The sequence below is a fragment of the Amborella trichopoda genome, chromosome 4, assembly GCF_054954075.1.
Source record: "Amborella trichopoda isolate Santa Cruz 75 chromosome 4, AtrichopodaSantaCruz75HAP2 v2.0, whole genome shotgun sequence".
Classification (NCBI taxonomy): Eukaryota; Viridiplantae; Streptophyta; class Magnoliopsida; order Amborellales; family Amborellaceae; genus Amborella; species Amborella trichopoda.
In genome coordinates this window covers 46,852,456-46,875,136 of record NC_142339.1, presented here as the reverse complement: position 1 = coordinate 46,875,136, position 22,681 = coordinate 46,852,456, and the positions used below count along the sequence as shown (strand labels likewise).

General features: G+C 35.6%; 1 protein-coding gene across 1 annotated transcript in view; it reads right to left on the bottom strand.

Annotated features, from left to right (window-relative positions):
• Window positions 1-3,097, bottom strand: part of MEKK1 (MAPK/ERK kinase kinase 1) — a 28,964-nt gene extending 25,867 nt beyond the window's left edge. Inside the window, exon 1 of the mRNA XM_006846564.4 lies at window positions 1,277-3,097. Coding sequence (XP_006846627.2) covers window positions 1,277-2,724 — 1,448 coding nt within the window. The 5' untranslated portion in view covers window positions 2,725-3,097. The remainder of the gene's footprint in view (window positions 1-1,276) is intronic.
• Between the last annotated feature and the right edge of the window lie 19,584 nt (window positions 3,098-22,681).

Sequence of the window (22,681 nt, the reverse complement as noted above, 5' to 3'; positions counted from 1 at the left end):
AGATTCGTCAGGATATCGAGGGTTTCAAAGGTCGAGTTTGCAATTGCAATAATATGATATCTTCTATAAAGTTACTTTCAAGTTTCTAGTCTCTAATTTCTAATGCCTTCTAACAAGGGATTCAAAGTCTCCGAACAGCTGATAATAGTGGAGCAAATGAATAAATTAAATAACTACTATGACATAAATCACCTCCATATTTTTTCAGGTATTAACCTATTTTTTGAGAAATTTTATATTTAATGACCTCATCAAGGCGATGTGCCCACATCTGGACCGCATCGCCGCATCGATCCCCCGCTGCATTGGGACCGCATCCCACATTTAAAACACTGGTACAACCATGCCAAATGTAAGGCCATTTCATTATACTATGTTCACAGAGGCCAATTATGAAAAAGACACATTTATCTACCCTTCAGCAGAAACATTTTATACCTTGATTCTTGCTGACACCATTCTCCTGACCGACATTGATGTCAACAACATAAAGCACCAAAAAATTCAACCATGCCAAATGTAGGGCCGTTTCATATACTATGGTCACAGAGGCTAATTATCAAAAAGACACACATTTATCTACCCCTTCAGCAGGAGCATTTTATACCTTGATTCTTGCTGACAACATTCTACTCTTGGCATTGATTTCAACAACATAGAGCACCAAAAAATTCATCATGAACATCACTTTCATGTGAAAACTTGGGAAGGGATTTAGAAAAGGTCATAGCAAATACTAAGGATAATCCATGGTATTACAATTACAAACAAGGAATCCAAATTTGAAAATCATCCAGATATCATACAACTGAATTAATGAAAGATCATTTCTAGTTGTGAATATCTGACGCAAGCCATAGAACATGCCAGTTAAAAGGCAATTGAAAATCACAATTCAAATAACTTGTGCATAAATTCTGAGTGTGAAGGTCAATTCTTTTAGCAAAGTACTGATATAATCTATAGTTTGCCCATTATAATTGAGTAACCAGCCCATTTGATAGAGTATGAAAGATCATTTTGCTTCAAGTAAACGCAAACTAATGAGAATCACCTACTCTTAAAGCAAAACCTACTGTATGAGAGGGATTTCTAACGTAAAGCTATCAAATATTAATCCCAAATGTTTATTTGATTTGAATTCAAGGTCACCACCATAGAGGACATAGATCAGAAAGGAAATGAAAGGGAAATAAAAGAGCTTCATTTTACTTAGAAACTGGGCTATAAAGAATCATAATAAGAAAGAATCATCTAATTCTCTAACATCACTTACTCACTGATGCCCTCATATACAGTCCCAAAGGATCCACTCCCAAGAAGCCCACCTCGAATCCATGATTTGATCCCACGCCTGAACCTACCATGAGGAGAAATGACATACATGCCCTCTGTGGTGGTGCTAGTGCTCGAAGAATCATCATCATTTGATGTCGAGAATGAGCATGAAGCAGTAGTGAGATCAGTCTCTCCAACCCTAGCCCCAAACCTCTCTTCTTCCAATTTCTCCTCCTCCCTTACATCTTCTTCACTCTCCCAACCCCCTCCTCTTACAGCGGGAGAAGCCTCCTCTTCTACAGGTGCTAATGACCTAATTATATCCCAAGTAGAAGAGAAGTTATCAACCACAACAGGAAGAGACATAGTAGGAGGTCGAGCAAGCATGGGAGGCCGAATCCCTTTGATACCAGAAACCCTAGAATTCTCGACCAAACCCTTAGAATTATTGATCACTTCTAAACTCCTTGAAACCATAGAATTCACAATCCCATCTTCAAGAGAAAGGGATTTAGGTTTTCCAGTCCTCATGATCTCATCTTGTGGACCTGAAACCCCGTGATTATCACCTGAAACCCCAGAATTCTCAATGACTTCTGAACTCCTCGAGACCATAGAGTTCCTGATCGAATCTGCCAACCAAAAAAATTTACGGTTTCCAGTCTTCCTGGTTTCATCGTGCAAACCAGAAACCCTAGGTTTATCACCAGAAACCCTAGAATTTGCTCTCCCATTCAAAACCCTAGATTTGTCATTAAGATCCGGGGAACCAGGAAGTCCAGATTTCTCATTCGGAGCGGCCGAAACCGTAGAATTCTCAGCTGGAAGACCGATAAGACTATAATTCACCAACTCATTTAAACTAGCATCTGAATCAACACCCAGAGCGTCAGAAACCCTAGATCTCTGCTCAGAGACAAACTCATTAGAAACTCCAGCGGTGCCATCGCTCTCTTTAAGATCAGAAACGCTAGAATCCCGCGGACTCCCCACAACCTCCGAAGAATCCTCTCTAAGTCGAGACCTTGGAAACAAATCAGATGAAGACCTCGCCTTTCTCGCCTCCCAAGCAGCTCTAGGAATTGAAAAATCATCCGGCCCCGAGAGCCCCAAATGACTACAAATCTTATCAAGCTCACCATCAACTCCCCCAACAACCCTAAAGCTCATCTCTCCAGCATAGCGAGGCTCGAGGTCAAGTGACCTAGTTCTGAGGCCAGAACCAGAGTCAGGCGAGGTCGAGGTCGAGGCCGAGGCCGAGGCCTCATAGTCAATGTGCTTGACAGCGTTGCGTCGGTCGAGCCTCGGCTGCGTGCGCGAGCGGCGTGTGGTGGGACTTTGGTCCATGGGTGGTGCGGTCCGTGAATCGCCGCCTACGCTAGAGCGTCGGTCGCCGCCTTCGCCAGAGCGTCGGTCGCCGCTCCGCCTAAACAAGCGTGGTAGCATCGGCGCAAGGCCCCATGCTCAGCGAAGAGAGCTGCTGCGTGTCTGCGTGCGTAAAGACTAGAGAGAGAGATGCAGGGCCCTGGGGGATGGCGCTTCGCGGGACTCTTGTAGCGACAGTCTCCTGGCCAGTTGAAAAGTTCTTAGTGAAATGAAAATGCAGGGGAATTTTCTTGTCCGATAAAAAGGGCGAGTTTGAATTTGTGTTATAATTTGTGCTGCGGAGAGTAGAGGGTTGACTGTCCTAACATTCGTATTCGTCAATGTAATATAATAGGGTGACGTGTCTCGCTTTTACCTGGATTTTGGGTAGATCTCCTGCTAGGAGACAGTTGCTACAGAGCCGACGCTCTAAACAATAAATTTGATCCCACTTTAAAAATTTCACTCGAAGATGTTGTTTTGTTGTCGAAATATCGTCAAATCGATCATCTCGACATGATGGTGCATGGACATGAAAAAAAAATTAATTTTAAATTTTAAAAATAATACATTTTGTCACACATTTTTAGACGGTCAGTTTTCAAGATTTTCAAGTTTCCAAAATTTTTAAGTTTTCATAAATGTGTTCGACCTGTACTATTTTTAAAACTTTAAATTTTATAATTAAATACACAAATTTTCAGTATTGAACTACATTTCTCAATACTATTTGAAAGTACCATTTATTTTTGTTGTTTTGAGCCTCAACTCTATACAAATTGCACCACCGTACAAAAAAGTTAAAATTTTTTTTTAACTAAATTCTCCTTCCATTGTAACCAATGTTTCAAAAAACATGACACATGTCTTGGTCCGGCGCAAAAAGTGTTGGCTTTATACAAGTTGTTCCGACACAAGTTGAGTACATAGCAAATAACGTTCAAACTACCTATATAAATTGTGCCGGACCGATTTAGAGAAACAAAGTGGCAAACGTGGGCATAAAGAGTTTTGGAAAAAACAAAAAGTCTACTTTTGTATTTACGAAGTGGTTATCAAAATAAAAAGTATTGAAATTAATAATATAAAAATATTGGAGGATATGCTTAGAAAATGCAAATTGGGGGGTTTCTATAAATTTTACTTTTCTAACATGTAAAAAATAGTATCAAAGTTTTCTAACTTACAATCAATTTTTATATTCGAAACTATTAACTAACTTTTTTGTTGTTAAGCATAAATTCGACGTTTACTGTGCATTTAGAGTTTTATGTAATAGTTGCATATCAACTGAAAGAGAACTCCTATAAGACAGCTATAAGACCAGTTGTGCTTTATAAGATGGAATGTTGGACGGTCAATAAACAACATACCCATAGGATGAGTGCAACTGAGATGAGGATGCTTAGATAGATGAGTGGCATGATAAGAAATGATAGAATTTGGAATGAATATATTTGACAGAATTTAGGTGTGGGTGCAATAGGTGACAAGGGAAAATAGATTTAGGTAGGCTGGCCATGTATAGAGTATGCCTAATACAACGCCGGTTAGAAGGTGTGATTTAGTTTCTAGTAAAAGGTTCTAAACAAAAAAGAAAAAAGGCTCAAAATGACATAGATGGAAGTAGTAAGAAAAAATATAGTGACCTATATGATTTTACTGAGGATGTTGCCCATAATAGAGCATAATGATAAAACTCAATTCGTGCAGCTGACCCCAAATAATTAGGATACAGAATGATAAAACTCAATTCGTGTAGCTGACCCCAAATAATTGAGATACAGCTCGGATGCTGATGATGAAGTTTAAGTTCGACCCTTGAAGGCTGGAACTTGTCCTTGAAGGGTAGAACTAATTTCTTTTGATGTCAAGAATAAGTTCGAACCTTGAATGTCCAAACTACTCTTCTTGATTGTTAAGAATAAGTTCGAGGGTCAAATTGATTTATTTCTTTTAATTAAGAATCAGGTCGATCCTTTAAAGGTTGAATTAAATTTGTCAAACTTAAAGCAGTTTTATTTTTCTTGAACATACTTCGGCCCTTTAAGGCTCGAAGTTTGGAAGTCTTTTTCAGAAGTAAGACTTATGAGGCTTTAGATGCCTAAGAGATTTAATCCTTTAAAGTTGAAATTAAATTTTTTTGGAGCATTTTTCTTTTTCTTCGACACAGTTTGACGTTTTCCATAAGTAAGACTCAAGGAACTTTAGGTGCTCAGTAGATTTAGTTGTTTTGAGATAAATATTATTCTTTGAAGACATTGGCCGGAGATTTTCAGAGTGGGAGGAGTCTCCCACAAATTATGGAAAAACGCCCGCCCTTCTATCATTTAAGATAGAAGGATAGTATTCCAAAAATAGTACAGTTTTGACGCTAAAAAAATGCTGCGTAGAACGCTACACTTCCTTGCATCAAAATCAAACATGAAAGTGGGACGTTCAACTCCCACTCCTAAAAACTCCGTAAAATCAAACATGCCCCTAGAGCCTTGTGGGAGAGAGGAGATAACAAAGGATATCCACATAAAGTCGATTAAAAATGCGCCTCATCTGATTAGGGCTGAGAATTCTCCGAATTGGGTTCGGATCCACCCAGATCAAGATCTTAATCCACCCAGTTCTCGATCTGGATCCAAAATTATCCATGGATCTAGATCCGGATCATTTCTAATTTTGTATATCATAAAGTTAAAATATGATTATAAAAGTTAAAATAATTATATATTATATATAAATTAACAAATATATAAATTATATGTATATTTAAAATAATATATATTATTTAAAAAAACTAAGTCAGATTCATATCGGATCCACCTATATTCGGATCCTACTCGAATTGCTATTTAGATCTAGATTTTAGATTCGGATCCAAATTCCTGATTCAAAACTTGGATCCATACCAAGATCCAAATTTCGGGTTTCGAATATGGGGAAATTCTCAGCCCTACATCGAACTTAAACTTACACCCCCTTCAAGCTTGCGGCTTTTAGAGGTTGCAACAAACAAGGGAGGGTTTTTGGTGGACTTTGGGCCCCCCACTACCAAAAATTCCACCAAATTAAACATTCCCTAAATGTCACATTGTGGCTCCTGCGATCGACTTTTATTTTCCATTCATATAATGTTTTATCATATTCCATAACATATTCAAATTTTGCTCTGAGATTGATGCGTAGACAATTCGATTATAACTACAGCTCTCTTCTCTGAAGTCTCCAGTTTCTTTCTTCAATGCATTATATCTAGAGCACAATCAACGAGGGGTGTGCCTTAAGGTTGAACAGGAAAAAGAAAATTGCTCAAAAAAATTGCAGTTCGTTAAAGGGTCAAACTGATTCTTAACATAAATAAGAAAAAGAAAAAAAACAAATACTGTGACCTTTAAAAGGTCGAATTATTCTTAACAACAAAAGAAATAAGATCGGCCCTTCAAGGGTTGAACTAATTCTAAACAAAAGCAAAAATTCATTTCGGCCCTTCAAGTGTCTAACTTATTCTTAGCAACAAAAAAATCAGTTCAATCCCTTAAGGATCGAACTTATTTTTAACAATAAAAACGATTAATTTGATCCTTAACCTAATTTCATCAATAAAAGAAAAATGACAAAAAAAAAAACAACTCATTGTAAAATTGAAATTTTTTGAAACATTATTTAATTTCAAAACAAAATCCTTTTGATCAAAATTGATGCACGAGTAAGGATACACAAATTTGTGAAGACATTTATACATACTCAAAAGTAATCAAGAGTTAAAGGCTCTGGTTGAAGCCCATTTGATGGGCCTCATTATTTCCTTATCAATTTAATATGCTGAGAAAGCACCTCCTTGTCTCAATCCTAGCTTGACTTCATCTAGGTCATATGAATTCCCAAGGAATTTGTCATAGCACTAATAGATGGCCAACATTAATTGAGTCTCCTTCAATAATGTGATGGTAGGAGACAATCAACACATCAGACGACTTGTCTTTGTCTAGGTCTTACCGGCAGTGCAACAGATACATGACCTGAGTAAGTGAAGAGCGTAATATCATCTCCATCGCGAACCAAGTCCTCAAGAAAGATGTGGGTTGTTTCTAAAACTTCCATCGAAGTGTTGAAATGTATTATGGTGAAACATGGGCAAAAATAAAATAAGTTAGGTAAATTTCATTCCTGTTTTCGGGCAGAGTGCTTTTTCAAGATGATATTTGCTCCCCTTCAATACTGTAAAATGTGTACATAAAATGTCAATTCATCATCATGATACAAGAAAATAGAATGCCTCTTTTGATGCTTCAATGCATTATGCACCTGACTTATAAGCCCATTGTAGTACACCAATCTTATATTCTTAGAGAGAGAAAGAGAGAAAAACGAGTACAGAAACAGGGATGAGTGCTCTATTGAGAATGACATACACATGACTAGTTCACAGGATGGGAAAATGACTCATTATATAGAGCTACATGTAGTTGCAAATTTATTGTCCAAGTAAACAGTTTTATGCTGTTACACTTCACAAAGTAACTGTTGGAAGTCAAACAACTATCATCAACAGTTCTTAGCCATTGGATGTGAATAGTTACATGCATCTCAAAGGCTGCAATCAGTTTTAGGTGCTTTGTGTCTTCAACGGCTAGAGACTGTTGGATTTCCAACAGGCGCTACATTCGTACTAGTCACGACTTGCAAAAAGTTATTGAGCCTTGAGCTAGACCCACACATGATTGGGCAAGGGGTCCCTCATGCACCGATGTGAATGTCATGAGAATGACACACTTAAATACCACTCAATCTACACTCTCATCTTCAATTCAGGACTAAAACCCACTCCTTTTTCTCTCAACAATATTTAAAAACTTAAGGACAACTAAATAAAGCATAATATTATTTTGAAAGACACCAAAGTATATTACAAAACCAAAATACTAATACAAAGTTTCGCTTTATGCAACCTTGAGGAGGATGTTTCCATCTATTAGATTTTTGGATCTTCTAAACTTGCAATTTGGCCACTTGGTCCATTTTTTTAATTATACCTTTCCTTAAACACACCCTCAGACTCCTTTCTCAACTAAGAGTAGTGGTAGGTATTTTGGACAGTAGTGTGAACATATATAACAACCTGCACCTTTCATGATAACTAAATATTGCATTGACGCAATGCACAGTTGTATACTAAAAGTGTATAGAAATTGTATCTCATAGATTTAGTAACTACTAATTGTATGTTGCAGTTACATGCAAATCTTTCTATATAAATTAACCATTATAACATCAGTTTTACATATCAATAAAAACAATATTTTCACATAGTATCAGAACCAAGTTACGATTTGGTGATCCGTCTCTCAAACATCATGCCTTTGCTTCCAGCTGCTTTGATTTGTGTGCTCTGATCTATGTCTTCGTCAATCTAATTGCGTCACCATGTTCGTCTGATGCTAAAACCTCATGTTTGTCCTTCATTCTTATGCTTCTCTAGTTTGTTAGAGAGAGAGGATAAGAGTTTTGGCTTGCAAAAACGAGTTCTCGTTATTTGAATCATTTGCCATCTGAGATATTGTTTTGATGTGCTATTTGATTTTATTCGAGTGAGGTTTCGAATGATCTGCCCTTTGAGTTATTGTTTTGATCTGCCCTCTAAGATATTGTTTTGACATGCTCTCTGATTTTTCAAGTGAGGTTTGAATGATATGTCCTCTGAGATATTGTTCCAATTTGTTTTCTGAGATATTATTCTGATCTACCATCTTTTTTATTTTGCTTTGCATTTCTCTGATTTTTCTAATGCCCCCTGATTTTTCTACACATCTCTCTATAATGCCCCTTGGTTTTTCCATCGACACGACCTGTTGTTGTAAAAACTCGGGGTCTTCCGTCGATATTTTGTCTGAATAGAGCTTTCTCTAACCAACTGGATGACGTTATGTCTTTTGAGTTTTTCCTCTCTCCTCTAATTTTCTTATTTTGACTATTCAAAATTGAGTTTTCCAAGTCCTCTTTCCCACCACATGATCTTTTTAAATATCATTTTTTTTTTAACATTCCAAACACACACACTCTCTCTCTCTCTCTCATCAATACTTTTGCGCTCACAATTAGAATATTGTGTTCGCATTCCTTTTACTGTGGTCTTTGATTTTCTTGATTGCACAGGTGCAAGTGTTTGTTCTTTTGTGCTCTTTGATTTTCTTGCTCGCAAGGGTGCAAGTGTTTGTTTCTTTATTATTCAAAGGGAAAAATATGATTCTTACCAGCTTGTACCTATTAAACTTAATGGCAATAACTGCACATTTTGGGTCTCATTTAAGCGGAGTGTAATTCATGGAAAATGACTACTCGAATACATAGATGGAACCCAAAAGAAACCTGATGAACCGCAAAAGATAGAGGAATGTTGAGTACATAATGCTAGATTTATAGTATGGCTAATGGACTCATCAAAGAGTAACATAGGGATCAATCTGAGCAACTTCAAAATTGCCTGAAAAGCATGGATCTTTCTTGAGGAGATTGATAATCAGATTAACTGGGTACGAAAGTATCAGCATAGGAACTCCACTCCCTCAGACAGGGAGAGCACTCTATGCAAGACTTCAATTCTTCCATGAAGAGGTATTGTGATGCTCTATCACTCATGGAACCTGTGATTGAAGATTGTCCTAGTGCATAAATAATTGCAAAATCTCAAGAAGAATTTCAAGTTATTGAATTTTTAATAGCACTCAGTTCAGAATTTGAAAGTGCAGAAATGCCTTAGTGCACAAAAGCTCTCTCCCTACTCTGAATCAAGCTCTTTCTGAGCTAACTGCAAAAGAAAATGAGATTAAATATATTAACTCAGTTTTTAAAGGAGAAACAATTTTTGCTGTAACTTAACCTCAGAGACAAAATGAGTCTAAACAGCAACAACACAATCCGTATTATGTCCCTTAAAAGAACATGACATCTGTTAGATGCAGGGTTTGAAAACTCGGCGAGTCGAACCGGACTCGCTCTGTTCGACTCGGAAATCGGCAGAGGGTATGCCTGTTCCACTACAATACCGAGAATCGCTCGTGTTTAGAGAGAACCGGGCGATTCCCAATAGTGAATCGCCGAGTCACTGTTGAGACTAGTCCAAGAACACAGGCTGCACAATATTCTTCACGATTTTCATAGTTTTTTGTCATTTTCTTATCATTTTTCATCTTTTTCAGCTTTAAAATCGAATATTGTAGGCTTTATTTTAAATTTTTCAGCCATTTCAGTCAATAAAAGGAATAAAAATCACCGATTTTGATAAAAAAAACTTGGATATGTGAAGAACCCTAAAAAAGTTTTAGGGTTCGGCCATTTCTTTGATTTCAAGTACAAGAATGATTATTTTCTGTAAAATATGAGGGTTAATGATCGTAAGAGTGTTGTTCAGAAGTTATTGTTCATAATTTGTGAGTATTTTGGACGAATACATATCAAATTTGAATTTGAAGCCACGGGTGCACGAAAAACAGGTAAGAACTGCGTTTTTTTTTTTTTTCGCCATTCTATCAAATTCACTCAATATTTTGAAAATAATATGTTAAATTTATAGGCTTTTGATTCATTATAGTATTATTTATCATCACATGTATTCAATTTGATTATATTTATTCAATTTGAGTTTGATTTTTGAGAAAAAAAGACTGAGTCTGTGAAGAAAAAATGGACTGCATTTTTTTTTTTTTCCGCCATTCTATCAATTTTACTCAATATTTTGTAAATAATATATTAAATTTATAGGCTTTTGATTCGTTATAGTATTGTTTATCATCACATGTATTCAATTTGATTATATTTATTCAATTTGAGTTTGATTTTTGAGAAAAAAAGACTGATGTCTATGAAAAAAAAATGGACTGAGTTTTTTTTTTTTCGGCAATCTATCAATTTCACTCAATATTTTATAAATAATGTGTTAATTTTATAGGGTTTTGATTCGTTATAGTGTTATTTATCATCACATGTATTCAATTTGATCTGATTTATTCAATTTGAGCTTGATTTTCGAGATTGAATGACTGATGTCGGTGAAGAACTGCATTTTTTTTTTTTTCCTCAATTCAATTGCTTTTATTTAATATTTTGATAATAATCTGTTAATATTATAGGGCTTTGATTCCTTATAGTGTTGTTTATCAAAACATGTATTCAATTTGATATAACTTATTCGATTTGAGGAGGATTTTTGAGTTGTAATGACTGATGTTAGGTGAGTCTGTGAAGAACTGCGTTTTTTTTTTTTTTTAGTTCATGATCAATTTTTTTGAAAAATCATGATTTTTCGAAAAATTGTGACCAGTTTTTTATTATCATGCGGAATTAAAAAATATTTTTAATTTTTATTTTTAAATTTTTAGTTAAAAAATTTGCATGTTGATAGATTATTTATACAAAAAAATACATGTTATTATGTTTTTAATGCAAAACTACATTTATTAATTTGTTGTTAATGCAAAAAAATATATTAACAAGCACATGATGTTAAACTGTATTATATTTTTAATGCCGTTTTGCATTAAAAATGTATTTTTAATTTTTTAAATTTTTAATGCAAAAAATACATGTTGTTAAACTGTATTATCATGAGGAATTAAAGTGAATATCATTGTAAAAAAATCGTGGCATGTATGATAATTATATTATCTTGCATTTTTCAATTTTATTATTAAATTTTTAATGCAAAAAATATATGTTCTTGATAATTGAGCTGTAGCTATGTTTGGAGCTTGTATTTTTTATTATATTATCTTGCATATTTGTAATTGAGATGTACGACTATTTGTGATCATTCAATTGAGTTGGGATTGTGCCCACTATATCATTGTAAATTTTATTTGTGGCATTGTGAATGACTATATCATTGTAAATGTTTGTTGTATCAAATATACGTGTAGTGGCATTATGGATGACTATATTATTGTAATTTTTTTCTTGATTCTAAGTGTGACTTATACAGATTTTTTTTTATCTATAATGTTGCATAAATATTTTTTTTTTTCTCAGTACGAACTAATTCATGTTTGTCGAAATGAAGATTTGTGACAAGTCCATATGTGTTGGCATTGTGAATTACTATACCATTGTAAATATATTTTTTATTAATACTATATCAATGTAAAATTTTTGTTCTATATGTAGTGGCTGATATAGGCTATTTTTATCTATAATGTTGCATAAATAAATTATTTTTCCCAGTAGGAACTAAAATATTTTTGTCAATAGAAATATTTTGCATTAATAACAAATATGACTTCATGAACTACTCGTACATATTATCACTATACATGGTGATTATTTTTCATGTTGAACTGTCAGGTTAATTTTTAACCATTTACATATTAAAACAGTTGAACCATGGCAAGATCTGTGGAAGACCCTGCATGGCAACATGGGGTCAGACTTAATCTCAACAAAAAAGACAAAATTATTTGTAATTATTGTCAAAGAGTGATAAGTAGTGGGGTACATAAGTTCAAGCAACACTTGGTAGGGATTAATGGCGATGTTTTTGTATGCAATAGTGTCCCTAATAATGTAAGAAAGCTGATGTCGACATTTCTCAAGGTTATTAAAGGTAAAAAAATTGCAAAGCAGTGGATGGATGAGGAGATAGCTAGTTTATATATGCCATCACGCGGGAATGATCCAGAAGAGCAATATAATAATGACTTGGAGATGGCCACAAGAATGAGTTTACAGGAAACATACCAAAGGGAACACAAGTTTAGAATGCCTGGTGGTTCTGATATGGGCATGCATGGTGGGCTTAGCTCAGACATGCATGGCGGGCCCAGCTTGAGCATGTATGACAGGTCCAGCTCAAATATGTATGGAGGGGTTGGTGGTAATATATATCAAAAGGAATCAGACGTTGAAAAAATTGTTTCTAGCTTATTTAAGAGTGCCAGTATTGCAGGTCATGGTAGTATAGACCCATTTCTCTTAAAGCCTAAGTCAGAACAGATGACCCTCAAAGGCATGGTGAAATGTACGAGAAACATGTTGGGCAGATATGTTGATAAATGGTTCTACGAAAAAGAGATCCCCTTTGATACAGCCAATAGCCCATATTTTCCACTTATGGTCAACGCAATCCAGAGAGCCGGGCCCGAGGTAAAACCCCGACGGCATATGAACTCAGTGGGCCAATATTGGATGAAGAGGTGGAGGAAGTTAGAAAGTGGGTTGAAGAATATAAACAGAGTTGGTACTTTCATGACTGATGGTTGGTTGAATAAAGTTAGCAAAAAAGAGTTTTTAAACTTCTTGGCCTATTCCCCAAAAGGTATAGTTTTTGTGTTAGAAAAGACGTATCAAGTATGAAGAATGATGCAAACTTCTACGTACGACTGTATGATCAGATAGTGAAGGAGGTGGGAGATAAGCATGTAATCCAGTTTATTAAGGACAATACGTGTGCATGTGTGTCTACGGGCAGCAAGTTAATGGATAAGAGGAAGCATCTAGTATGGACCCCGTGTGCTGCACACAACATCGATATGTGAGATCAAGGAGACTCTACAGGAAGCGAGGTTGGTATCAAGATTTATATATAACGATTCTAAAATTTTATTTTTATTCAGAGAACAGTCTAAAAAAAAAGAGATAATCAAGCCTGCCATCACCCCCGCTTTGCGACAGATTACTTGGCTATAGACTCCATTCGAAAATCTGAAGGTGCAATAAATAGATTGTTTAGTAGTAAATTGTGGTTAAATAACCGCCTCTCGAAGTCTAGTACTGGGCTAAACTTGGACGGCATAATATCAAATAGGAGGTTCTGGTCTCGATGTTCCAATATCGTAGAGGCCACTACCCCTTTGGTCACGGTGTTAAGAATGATGGATGCTGACAATAACGTTACCATGGGCATCCTTTATAAATGTATCGAGAGGGCCAAATCAACTACTAGGGAGAAGTGTAGTTTTGTTAGTAAAGTGATCGAGATTATAGAAAGAAGATGGAATACCAAATTTGGACGTCTAATTCATTATGCAGGTAAATATATATTTATATCATTAGAATGTTTCATTCTAAAATATTTTTTTATGAAATTTTAAATGACTTTTCTCTATCTATATATTTTCTAGGTTACTACTTCAACCCAAAATTTTTCTATTTGACACCTGAACATCCCCACAAGATTATGGACGGGGTTAGATACATTATTACTAGGTCAGATAGAAGTCATCGAAACCAGGTAGCAGCAATACAAGAGGTATTATTTAGTATTTGGGTAAGAACTTGATTGAGTTGTTATATTTGTGAGGAATAATGCACTCAAACGAAATATTTTGTTTTAGCTTGCTATGTATAGGGATGCTATAAGATCCTTCGAAACTCAACTTACCAAGAATTCTCGAACTAAGATGGATCCAGGTTATCCCCTAACTAATTTTTTGTTCATTCATATATTTAATTTTATGAATTGTTCTTGCCCTTACAATGCTTTTTGCATTTTAATCCAGCTGAATGGTGAGAGAAATATGGTAGTGATGCACCTCACCTAAAGAGGATAGCAATCAAGGTGCTCTCGCAGATATGTTCTGCTACTAGCTGTGAGCGAAACTGGAGTACGTTCCAATGGTGACACACTACTAGGAGGAATCGACTAGCTTCGAAGAAGCTTCATAAATTAGTCTACATTCATCACAACTTAAACCTCCGAGAGCGACAAATAAGAAGGAAGCTTGAAGACTATAGGTCGATAGACTTGGACATAATATTTGTCACAGACACAGCAGAACAATGGGTAGTAGAAGAAGATGAGCTAGTGTTGCACAAGAGAGAGTTCCTTGAAGCTATCGGTGAGGCAGATCTTGAAGAAAGCGATGAGCAGCATGAAAGAGGAAGCAACCCGCCAACATATCCACAATTTGTCGGAGATGTCAGTGATATTGCACTTAATGAGGGAGAGTGGGAAGGGGGTCTAAGGGAAAACGAGAGAGATGATGATTATGAGGCCACCGAATCCCAGCCAAATTATTCACATATCGAGTCCCAACAACAAGAGGGTTGGGATGAGCACGATAGTGTAGGTGAGCATGAATGACGAACAAGCTTCAGGGATTTTGGATTAGGACCACAACAAAATACTAACTCTCAGGGATTATGGTATAGTCAGGTGCCCACTAATTTGGATGATTCGTTTTTAGAACGAGTCAATGAATTGTCACACCAATCCAATCAATGGCACCAGCGTGACCAAGATGAAGAACGACGTCATCTGTCATTTTATGTTTAGATCGTATGTTACGAATTGTATGCTTTATTGTAGTCCATGTATGATAATATACTTAATCCATGATAATTCTATATTTATCCTTTTGTGTGATGTAAATTAAATGGTAAATAGTAATTCATGCAGGGAAAGAACATATCAATATTCCCATATTCATGCAAAGAAATGAAAATTCTTAATGGAGTACCCTCATTTCTTATTGAATTCCTAAAAAACAACATTTATAATGAATTTAATAATTTTTTCGGATTTTTTTGAACGTTTAATCCTACTGATTCAGCCGATTCCTGATCCGGATGGCCGATTCGCCGATTCGGATGGGTTTTTGAGATGCCCGATCCTGGTCACCGATCCGCTTTTTAAACCACTGGTTAGATGTAATTACTGTAAAGAGCTTGGACCCATAAAGTACACATGCTCAAAGAAGAAGAAACCCATCTTCCCTGGTGTCGCTTATACAAATCAAGCATTGAACAATTGCACTCCAACTCAAGGTGTATGTCACACCCCTACTGCTATTCCACCCACCATGACACTTGCACTTGAACAAGTACATTCTATGCTTTCCCAGTCACATTTGACTTCTGAACCCATGGCATTCTTCTCAGGTAACACTGCTTCTACTTCTTGGCCGATCGATTTAGGAGCCTCTCATCATATGACATCTAATTAATCAATCCTAGTAAACTGTAAGTCTTTTACTAATACTATTTATATTGCTGATGGAGCTACTATGAAAGTTTAAAAAATTGGCTCCATATCTCTTACTTCTGACTGTTCTGGTAAATTAAGGGTTTCTAATGTTTACCATGTTCCTTCACTTGCCATGAATTTATTGTCAGTTGGTTAGATTCCTCGTTCAAATTGTAATGTTGTTTTTTCTCCATCTAATTGTTACATACAAGATCGGTAGTTAAGGCAATTAATTGGGACTGGGCGTAAAGTTGGAAATTTGTACTACCTGGAGTACTTTCATATGCTCTTTTGTCTGTGATGTTTTTACTATTGATGACACATCTTTATGACATCAATGTCTTGGTCACATCTTTAGTTATTAGTTACAGTTTTATTCTCTCGTAAAGTGCTTGGTACTGTTGCACATAACATTTTTACTGATGTTCAACATTATGAAATTTACAAGTTTGTTAGATCTCATGCTTTACCCTTCTCTCGAAATGATTCCATTTCATTTTCTATGTTTGATCTTGTTTATACTGATGTGTGGGGCCCTGCACCTATTCTATCTAATGGGGGATCACAATATTTTGTATCCTTTATTGATGATCACACTCGTTATACATGGGTGTTCTTTATGAATAATCACGCTGAATTTTATAAAATGTTCACTCAATTTTATTAATATGTAGAAACCCAATTTTCCACCAAAATTAAAGCCCTACGATCAGATTCTAGAGGTGAATACAATAGTGGGGTGCTTCAATTTTTTTTTTTTTGACAAAAACATTCAACACCAAAAAACATGCCCTTACAGTCCAAAATAAAATGGTGTTGCAGAGTGTAAAAATCGGCATATATTAGAAACGACAAGAGCACTTCTTCTGTCTACCTCTCTCCCAAAAGAATTTTAGGCAGAAGCTATTCGTACATCAGTTTATATCATCAATATTATGACAGCCTCTATTTTATCTTGACAGTCACCTTTTGCAAAATTGTTCACAAGATCACCTAGCTATTCCCTTTTACGTGTGTTTGGTTGTATTTGTTTTGTATTGTTACCCTCAACTGAGAGAGACATGTCGTCTTCCATGTTTGTCAATGTTGTTACATAGGATACCCTGATCACAAAAAAAGTTATAGATGCTATGACCCTCTAACCAAAAAACTCTGGGTATCCTGCCATGTTGTGTTTTCTGAGCATATTCCTCTTTTTAAAACTAACAATGACAACTCATCCTCTCACATTTCTTTTCTCGTCCCCTTTTTTTATTATGTTCCAACTACTGCTGAACATTCCAATGTTGTCCCCCACGCTGACAACCAAGAAGAAATTCAATCAACTCATGTTAACAATCTTGATTAGAACCCTACAACTGTTGATCCTATGCCACACCCTGCTCTTAGACGAAGCACTCGTGGCTCTATACCACATGCCTGACTTGCTAACTATGAAACCTTTTTACCTCAGGACCAAACCTTTTTTACTTCTGTTTATTCTTATTCTGAACCCTAGACCTACAAAGAAGCTATAAGTCAGCTTGCGTGGCGACATGCAATGACAGATGAGTTAACTACTCTTGATCACATGCATGCTTGGGACTTCGTACCTCTTCCAAAAGGCAAGATTGTTGTTGGATGTCAATGGGTATATAAATCAAAACAAAAGCAGATGGTAGCCTTGAACGATACAAAGGTCGCCTTAGGACAAAAGGTTACAACCAACAATATAGAATTGACTTTGGAGAAACTTTTACTCCAATGGCCCATAGGGCTACTGTTCGGACACTGATTTCCGTAGCATCTATGCAACAATGACCCCTCTATCAATTAGATGTTAAAAATGTTTTTCTCAATGGTGATATTGCTGAAGAAGTGTATATGAAGTTACCTCCTGGGGTCATTGATTCTCAAAAGAGGGTGTGTACACTTTGACGAGCCAAGTGAACTTCTATCTGTTGGATTTCGGGAGAGTCATCATGATCTAACCCTGTTTGTGTCTAAAACTTCTGAAGGGCGAGTTCTCTTATTACTGTACGTGGATGACATGATAATATCCGGTAATGATATGAGCACAATTCATAAAATCTAACAGAAGCTCAATCAAAATTTCGAAATGAAAGATTTAAGGTTCTTGCGCTCTTTCCTTGGATTAGAGGTTGCCTATTCCCCTAGTGGTTATATGCTTTCATAATTAAAATATACCTCAGAGATTGTTTCCCAAGCTCGACTAAAAGATGATACAAAGAGAGTTGACACCCTTATTGAATTGAATGTTAAATTTCTTTGGGCTACAGATGGTGAAACTTTTTTGATCCAACCTTTTTCAGACAACTGGTTGGAAAATTAATATATCTAACAATTTCATGCCCAGATATTGCTTATGCCATTTATATTGTTAGTTAATTTCTGGGTATTCCTTGTTTTGTTCATCTCGCTATAGTAATGCGCATCATTCGTTATATCAGGGATACTCTTCACCAAGCTTTATTTTTCTCCTCTTCTTCCTTACTTGAGCTCCGAGCCTACACAGACTTAGATTTTGCAGGGAATCTAAGTAATAAAAAATCTTCTACTATGTTCTGCATTTTTTTAGGAGTCTCTTATATCTTGGAAAAGGAAGAAACAAAACGTATTGCTCAATCTACCACAGAAGCTGAATACAGGTCTATGGCACAAACTACCACTGAGATTGTTTGGCTACACTGGTAGCTTACAGACATGGGTGTCACTCTTATTACTCCCACTCCACTTTATTGCGACAACAAAATTGCTATTTATATTTAAAAAAATCCAGAGTTTCATAAACATACCAAACATATTGAAGTTGATTGCCACTATGTTCGATAAGAATATTTGACAGGCACAATTTCTCTATCCTATATCCCTTCTGCTGCTCAACTCGCAGACTTCTTAACCAAGTCATATTCTCCGCATCACTTCTCGCAGTTTCTTTCCAAACTCTCTATGATTCTTTTCAAATCATCTCGAGTTTGAGGGGGAATGTGAACACATATAGCAACCTGCACCCTTCATGAAGACCAAATCTTGCATTAACACAATGCACAATTGTATACTAAGAGTGTATAGAAACCGTATCTCACAGATTTATCAACTACTAATTGTATATTGCAGTTACATGCAATTCTTTTTGTGTAAATTCACCATTGTAACATCAATTTTACATATCAATAGAAACAATATTCTCACAAGTAGGAGCTTGAAGTCATGAACTACCCCATCGGAGTACTCGATGTTTCTCTCTTTCCAAATATACCGCAATATAGCTGCAACTGCAATCTGCTATAGATGAATACCTACATTCAGTAATAGGGACGATTCCATTGAATCAGCAACTGTCTTACAGATCAATGTATCGCCAATGAAATTCAAAGAATCCAAACATCCAACTCTGAAAGTCTCTAGAGAAAGGGCAATTTATAAACAAGTGGACATTAGTTTAGTGTTACATAGCAAACAAATGTTGGTGAAAGGTAATAACATGTTAATGGGATGCTCAATAGCAAGGCAAGAGAAAGCTCATGTTCTATGAGGTACCGGCACCACGCTTTAATGCCGATGGCTCAACATGCATAGATCTTGAGTCCTATAGCAGTCTATACAACTTATCTATGAAATCACCTAATGGATTTAACTCCCAAGTAATCGAGTCTTCTCTTTTCTTGACATAAACGAACTAGTTGTATCTTCTAAGCAACTGTGCACAAAGCCCATGAATAGATACTGGAAACCTTATACTGCCCGACATACCTTAAAAACGTAGCAACTATGAGGGAGACTGAACGTTAGTTATCCATCATCTGCGCAAACACGGCCACTGACCATAGAGACAGATGAAATCTGATATGAGCCAAGATTGCTGCCATTTACAACCATATATGGTAAGGCCTCAAAATGGTCTCAGAATGCAAAGAAAGCTGGAGGGTCCTCAGGATATACCAAGAGTGACTCCTCCACAAAGAATCAAGAGCTTTAGGTTATTGGATGGCTCTTGACTGTTGATTAGACTATGAGAGAACATCTAGTCAAAACCTTAGTCCAAAGGAGCAAAAAATAGGGCAAAAATGAATGGAAGTTTAATCTAGGTATCCTTAAGTTGCCCTTGCCCTTGACATTTCATGGCATTCAAACATCATTTGACCTCATTTGTAGGATTTCAAAGTCGAAGGTCACTGTTCACACCGACAATCACTATTCAAATAGTCATTGCATCAAGAAAGGTTCTGAATGACAAAGCAACCCAAAGCAAATGATCTCAAATTGAAGTGAAACCTGGTGGGACTTTAATCGATCTGAGAATGTTTGGCGCTCTCGAGTAATAGAGTGAAAATGAGTCTTATATGAGAAGAGTAGACTTCGAGAGTACCTAAGCCAACTTTCTCACAATATGAGTGTATGACGGGTGAAAAATAGGAAGCTACTTTTCCTCTTCCCGTTGCGGGGAGACAAACATATACTGGAAAGAGGACCCCCTATCCGCAAGAGCGCATTTCTTTGGGGTGCACCTGCAATCCAATATCATCTTAGACCCTCGTCATCTATTGAGTTGATTTTGATGAACTAAGCATAAACTCCTATTATAGTATATGGGTATTAATATTAATAAATGCTCAATATACAATATTATAATATTAATATAATGTAATATTAATATATTAATATATTTTAATATTAATAATATTATAAATAAATTATAATGATATTATATAATATGATTGATAATATAATAATATTATATTGTAATACTAATATTGATGATATTTCATGATAAATAATAATAATAATAATAATAATAATAATAATAATAACAACAATAATAATAATAAAAACAACAACAACAACAATAATAATAATAATAATAATAATAATAATAATAATAATAATAATAACAATAATAATAATAATAATAATAATAATAATATTATTATTATTATTAGTAGTAGTAGTAGTAGTTGATGGGCCGGACCTAGTTTAGAGCCACTTTTGGGCTCCAAAGCTGGGCCAAAAAGCCCGAAATTTGCCCAACAGTTCGAGCTGACCCAATAAGCCTAGAAATGTCTCACGCATGCCCAAAAAGGCCCGGCCCGGCCATTTAGCATGCCATTTTTTTTTTTTTCTTCTTAATCTTCACTCTTCACAATTTTATTGTTTGTCGTAAGACAAATAAAACAAAAATAAATATATGCTAAAATAGTTTTTATAAAATTTAAAACTCACTCTCTCTATAAACCCAATCTCTCATTCTCTCTCTAAAAATACATTATCTCTTTCTCTCGCTCTCTCTAAAAACACAATCTCTATTACTAGCTCTAAAACACTGTCTCTAGAAACCCAATTTCTCTCTAAAAACACATGTTGTCTCCATCTAGAAACCTAATAACTCATTCTATCAAAAAACCCAATCTCCCTTTTCTTGCTCTAAAAATTCATCTCCTCTCTAGAAATCTAAATTCTCTTTTTCTCTCTAATAGCCGAATCTCTGTCTCTCTCTCTCAATCCCTTTCTTTTTTTAGAAACCCAATCTCTCTTTCTCTTTCTAAAAAATATTTTGAATTTTCTTTTAGAAACATATTCTCTCTCTAAAAACCTATTCTCCTACCCAAACTCCCTCTCTAAAAACCTAATATCTTTCTAGGAACCTAATCTCTGTATCAAACTCATTCTCTCTCTAGAAACCCAATCTCTCTTTCTCTCTCTAAAAAAGTATTCTCTCTATAAATCCAATATCTCATTCTTTCTCTAAAAATACTCTCCCTCTAAAAACCCAAATAAAATAATTAGCAAATTTTTTTCCTTACAAGAAAAGTTTAAAGAGAAAAAAGAAAAGAAAAAGGCTCTGGCCTGAATTGGGCTAGGCTAGGCCCAATAAGCCTAACAGGCCGAGTTGCCTCATAGTCCCAGGTTTTACCGGGTCGGGCCGGGCTTCCTTATACATTTTGGGCCTTGACAGGTCAGGTCTATTCCAGGTCGGACCTTATCAGATTGAGTAGGGTCAATTCCAAGCTTTTCTGGGCCCGGGCCTAGCCCATTGGCAGCCCGAGTAGTAGAATAGTTTGTGTAGCAGTAGTAGTAGTATAGAATAATATCACTATTATGATGCTTGAGCAAGAAACAATGGGAGAAGCATGTGGCCCAATTAAAAAACTAGCTTTCCCAAAACCTTCATAAATGCTGAATATGAAAGGTTTTGAGGATGTAGATATCCAATAAATGGTCTAAAAAAATACACCCATATGTCATTGCCATCAATGAAAGTTGAAGTTATGGGATCCATTCGGTGTATATATTCCTTTTTTTTTTTCCCCGGCTAAGATAACTTATAAGTAATCCATTATAATAAATTGACTTGAAAAGAAATAAAGAAAACAAATCTAAGATTTAAAATTTGATGCTACTAAAATCCATCTTTTATGAATAAAAAAAAATCACAATATTATGCTTGGGAATAACATAAAACGTAAGAAATAAATATGGCAAAAAATGAGAAAGAGAGTGCTGAAGATTACTTTAACCAGACATATTACATCCCAAACCGAGTCAACATGTAACAATCCTAAATTTTTTTTTTTTTTAAAAAAAAAAAAAAAAAAAAGGAGAAAAGATGCTTTTAAATAGGTGATGGTCTGTTTGAATATGATGGTCCTTGGGGACCATCACTATTTTCAAAAACTTTTACTTCGTTTAACTTTTGCTTGCCTGTTTTGCTTGCTTGCTTTTGCTTCCTGCTTGCAGTGGCAACGTCCTTTAGCGGACGTGGTTTTCGTACGTTAAAAGCAGACTTTTAACGCGACACCTCAGATATGAGGTAGAGCGTAATAAAATAATATAATAATACGTTATAAGAATTTAAATAGGAGATGTGAGCACTCCCACCCTAAAACAAAATTTTGAGATCTCTCTCTCTGGTCGAAACACACTGAACTTCTCTCTCGAACCGAATTTTTTTATCGGAAGCTCACTCTCAAATAATTGTGGGTAAGTGATATCGTCTTTCTGAAAAATAGTCTATTTTTAATAATAGTGATATTTCCGTCTAGGATCTTTATTTTATCAGTTTTGTGTGTAAGTGACCTCATTGTCTCGAAAAAT